A 4,958-nucleotide genomic window follows, 5' to 3' on the forward strand; every position below is an offset into this window, starting at 1 on the left:
ACTAGCCTTAGCCTAGCCTCGTCCCCAGACTCACATGAGCCTGGCAGTATCCAGTACGGAAGGCTGAAAGTGTCATACAGGAACCGATCACTGCCAGGCTCACGTGAGTCTGGGGACAAGGCTACCTTATCCCAACTTGACAATCCCTGTCGGGTCTGGCAGAAACGAGATTGTACGAGCCTTAAACCTTTTAAGCTGCAAATTATTGCTTTCAGTCACACCACCAGTGACATGGTTCATAAGAGTTATGTTACAATACCAATGGCACATGCGTAGAAGTTGTGCCCTCGCAATTCCGTCATTCTTACTGTGAGTAGTAACTTAATTAAAGCTGTTTTCAGCATAGCCTTCAAGCATGTTTTCAAATCAAATTGCTCCTAAAAACGTTTTAATTTTTGACTTTTTTACTTATGAAATTTACTTGATTTAGAGTATTCAAACTATGCTACAAGTTCACACATAATAATTAAATTTAGAAAACCTCCAATGATTGATTATACCGTTTGGTGGCTTCTTGTTTGCTACAACATGTATCACAAAAATATTTGTACTGAGAACACAGTGTCTCTGTTCCAGAGAAACACCTAAATATCAACAAAAATTAATATGCTTCGATGAGTGCTCCCGCTGAACAACTTTGGGCTCTCACTTTAGACAACACGTTATTGACGAATGCTGCTGAATATCAACAGAAAGATCCAGAAATTCTTCGTCTTTACTCCTTACCTAAGCACAGTGTAATATGGAACTACTCCATGCCCTCCCCCCCCCCCCCCTCAACAAGAGAAATGCAAACAAGAAAAGATGGAGACAGCAAGCAAATAGAAACAGCATTATAACAAACACAGCAGAAACATGGACACAAATAAATCAAGTGTCAAGCAGGTGAGTGGAATAAGTGTCATGAGTAGGTGAGCAGAAAAACATACAAAACAACCCCCAACTTAGTAAGTAGGAACTACTTTAATGGCCATGGAGACTAAACGTTTCATATGGCAACTGACTATAAATTGTTATTAGCCAGTAACCAGTTCGTGTATTAGTAACCAGTAAGGGTACATGTCTAAACATACCGTATTTCCTCGCAAATAGTAACCCGTGGTTTACTATTTTTTCAAACTGATCAGAGCTATGAGTTACTATTTAAGCAGGATTACTAATCGAGCACGAGTTACTATTTTTCAATGTCTGCTATCGTGGTTCAAGTTGAAGTAAAGAGTTATGCAACTATTAGAGGAACACAATCTTGACGCATTCAAACAGTTAGGGTAACCCCTATTCAGTTACCAGTAGTTTACTCAGTGTCCTCATCATAAAACCATACTGTCCTCATTGTCATGATCATTGTCTTCATCTTTGTCTTACTGTGTCTCTTCCGTCAAACTATACTAAATTTGAAATACTAAACATGCGCAATGTCGCAGTCTCTGACATCTAAGGCACAGGTTTAACTGCACATGGGTTACTATTTTTCACACTGATCAGATCTACGGTTTACTGTTCGAGGAATTACAGTAACAACGACGACTAAGATAACTAAATGCTGGGAATAGAATCATCAAGACTAAAATCTCTTCTGAGAGAAATGCAATCTTTACGGATATGACAATAATGTCGGACCAAAAAATAGCAACACTACATATAAACTGGAAACCATGCAGTTGTAGATGGTGCTTGGATGTGAGACACCAAGCAGTATGTTCTTTGAATGCTTGCACCTGAATGTGATATAAACACTGTACAAAGCAGTAAGCTTACAATCAAACTGTTTGCAAATTTGTTTGAGGCGAGGTATACAAACGTTCACAATTACTTTGTCAGGATATGAACCAATGTTGCTACCGCATCTTAAAAAAACAAGAACTACATGCTAAAAAGTGGATCTTGATTATCAGACCCATTTGGAGAAATGCATGAATGACCAGTAAACCTATTTGCTGCCAACTAACTTGTTGTCTTTACACGTCAGTGACTACAGCATTATCTCTAATATAATCACATAGTCCAATACAGTTACTTCTCTAATAAAATTACACTTCGTGACCTCATCCAAAGAATAAAAGCCACAGTCTCCAATAAAAGTACATATCACACTATTACCAGTATACCAGTAGTCAAACGTAGCGTATTGGATGGTAATGATAGCTAAATTGTATTGTTAATGTAAGCACAATGAAACTATATAAAACGCAGTCTCTAACAAAGACACGTCTCTAGTAAAGACACATCTATCAGGCACTTTGAAGAAAATAAGAAGGACGTGTTTGTATCAGAGATAATACCGTAGTAGAGCAAAAACTGACCTTAGAGACTGCAATTAACAGACGTTGAGACATGCAAGTGAGCATAACAAGAACAAGACAGCAACACAAAAAGATGAAAGTATGATGACGAACTACAAGCAAAGACTGACCGTTTCGCATGTCAAGCAGCGAGTTTCATTTGTTAGTACGCCTTCGAAGATCTCGTGGACCCATGTCTTGACTGATGCATCGCTGGCTTTGCTTTCAGCTCCAGATGTTTTTGTCTCAACTGTGACCAGGTCTGCCACGGTGTTGAGCAGGTAGTTCAGAAATTCATGGGCATCCTGTTGCTGCATGTTGTCAAATAGCTCTAAATCAAATGTACATTGTTTTAGCAAAGAACGCACGCAAAAAATATTTACAGTACACAAATTAGCAACTGCAGGTTTACACAAACAGCAAAATGACAGAAGACAGACAGACAGACAGACAGACAAACAGAACAGACAGATAGACACACAAACAAACCAACAAACAGACAAATACACAAACAGACAGACGGCCGGACAGAGCAACAGACAAACAAACAGACAGACACAGACAGACAGGACAGACAGACAAACAGACAAACAAGACAGACAGACAAACAGACAGATACTCTATTTTCATATAGACTGTACTTATACATACGGTAAAATTTTGTTAAAAGCAAACCAGTTCTTGCAAACAACAAAGTCATAGATTAGCTAATAGACTTGGCCTTGAATGGCACAGTCAAGAAAGTGTCATACGGGAACTGCACACTGCCAAACCTATGTGAGTATGGGGATGAGGTTATACATACTCTCCTGAAACAAGCTCTTCTGAACGTTTTTCATTTTCTTTTCTTCTTCTGTTGTGGCAGTATGAACGTTTTTCCTTCTAGCCCTCTTAATAATAACCTGACTCCATAGATGAGCAAGTGAAACATCAAGATCCAAATTCTGTCCAGTATTAGATCAAACATCGTAATGTCTGGACAGTCTTTAGTATTGATTGATGAGACGGACAGACAGACAGACAGACAGACAAACAGGTACATAGATACATAGATAAATAGACAGACAGACAGACAAACAGACAGACAGACAGACAGACACACACAGAGACAAACAGGTACATAGATAGATAGATAAATAGACGGACAGACAGACGGACAGACAGACAGGTAAGTTGCAGTTTCAGCTTTCCAAACACCAAGCTCGAGTCAATTCAGAGAATCTTTTGTCCAGTGCTGTTAGAGCACATGACGCTGCATGACTGAGATCTGTCCGGGGTACGAGTGCAGGTGCCTGGTTGTCTGCCTTACCAACCAATCAAGAGTTCACACTATCTACTTACAATTTTCATTTGGCAACTCTTCTTCGTCTGGGGATGCCCATTCCCCTGTCTGATTGGTCTGGATCATGTAACTGTGGTGCTCAGCTGGACAACGGTGGTTATCACCTGTTGACCTGCAAAACAGGCAGATGGCCAGTCTGGTCCATAACACCATTGCTGCTACTTGGGGAGATTGCCTTCGAGATGTACATGCACACTTCAAGCGAGAAGCAAGACATCTTCATTCTAGCTCTGATTGTAGACCCGACCTTGTGGTGCTTGACTCAGCTTCAGGGGTTACTATTGAATTAGATATTGCATTAGCTCACCCTTGGAGCTCAGACACCTTCCCTAAGTCAGCTGAGATTGATGGAGCAGCAGCCAAGCGGCAAGAAGAGAGAAAGCATTCCAGAGAGAGACTTCCTGGTGGCACATCTGTTTCCCTGGTTCCTTTGGTCTTGGAGCACTATGGAAGATGGGGCAAAGAGGCATAGAAGTTCCTTCAAAAGTTGGCAGAGCAGTCATCACGTAAATTTGGTCGACCCAATCCTCCAGAATTCTTAGATGTTTGGAGGAAACTATTTGCAATCCAACTGCAAAGATGCAATGCCAGTGTCATCAGAAGAAAAGCATTGGCACTCTGTGCAACTGAAGAATTTAAACTGGACTCTAGCAGCACCCAGTTTTTTAGCCATTAGTTGGCTGAAAGCCGAGTAGCAGCATAATTTTTAGCTGCTATGCGTACACATGTGTATTTTCATGTAGCTTGCAAACTTTACTTTTTTGCCCTTTGATATGTATTATAGTTTGATGTTTGAAATATATGTATAGACAGACAGACAGACAGACAGACAGGCAGACAGACAGACAGACGACAGACTGACAAGCAACAAACAGACAGACAGACAGACAGACAGACAGGCAACAAACAGACAACAAGCAGACAATCCAAACACATCTGCAGTTTACCATTTTCCCTCTTCAACCGAGACACAAATTTCTTCGGAGTATACACGCCCACACGACGTTTCTGTGAAGCTATGCTGCTAAACAAGTCGACCAGACCTTCACACACCATCAGGCCGTCACACGAACGACAAGAACAACAGAGAAATGCCACTCAACATGTGAGGAGGTTCTCTTTCTTCTTTGACGTGGCTGAACTGCACCGCAAAACGTTGTTCCGAAATGGTACGCAAAAGAAAAGCGCCTGTAGCACAGAATTGCAGTAGCACGTGTTTCCAAACTAGAACGATAACAGAGAGTGAAGGAAATGAATAAATGATCAAACTGGAGCTTGTGGCTCACGTTTACAAGCCCGAAATAACGCTCATTGGGCGGAAACGACGTCCCGAA

The 4,958-nt window shown here is 41.0% G+C and overlaps 1 protein-coding gene across 1 annotated transcript in view; it reads right to left on the bottom strand.

Annotated features, from left to right (window-relative positions):
* Window positions 1-500: 500 nt before the first annotated feature.
* LOC134197848 (ubiquitin carboxyl-terminal hydrolase 46-like) overlaps window positions 501-4,958 on the bottom strand; it is a gene marked incomplete at its 3' end in the record, with an annotated part of 4,562 nt that continues 104 nt past the window's right edge. The window contains exons 2-7 of the mRNA XM_062667198.1: window positions 4,911-4,958; window positions 4,728-4,848; window positions 4,572-4,667; window positions 2,414-2,613; window positions 650-726; window positions 501-584 (exon numbers count right to left, since the gene is read on the bottom strand). The exon at window positions 4,911-4,958 is cut by the window's right edge and continues 30 nt beyond it. Coding sequence (XP_062523182.1) covers window positions 501-584; window positions 650-726; window positions 2,414-2,613; window positions 4,572-4,667; window positions 4,728-4,848; window positions 4,911-4,958 — 626 coding nt within the window. The remainder of the gene's footprint in view (window positions 585-649; window positions 727-2,413; window positions 2,614-4,571; window positions 4,668-4,727; window positions 4,849-4,910) is intronic.

The sequence above is a fragment of the Corticium candelabrum genome (genome assembly GCF_963422355.1).
Source record: "Corticium candelabrum chromosome 14 unlocalized genomic scaffold, ooCorCand1.1 SUPER_14_unloc_1, whole genome shotgun sequence".
NCBI lineage: Eukaryota > Metazoa > Porifera > Homoscleromorpha > Homosclerophorida > Plakinidae > Corticium > Corticium candelabrum.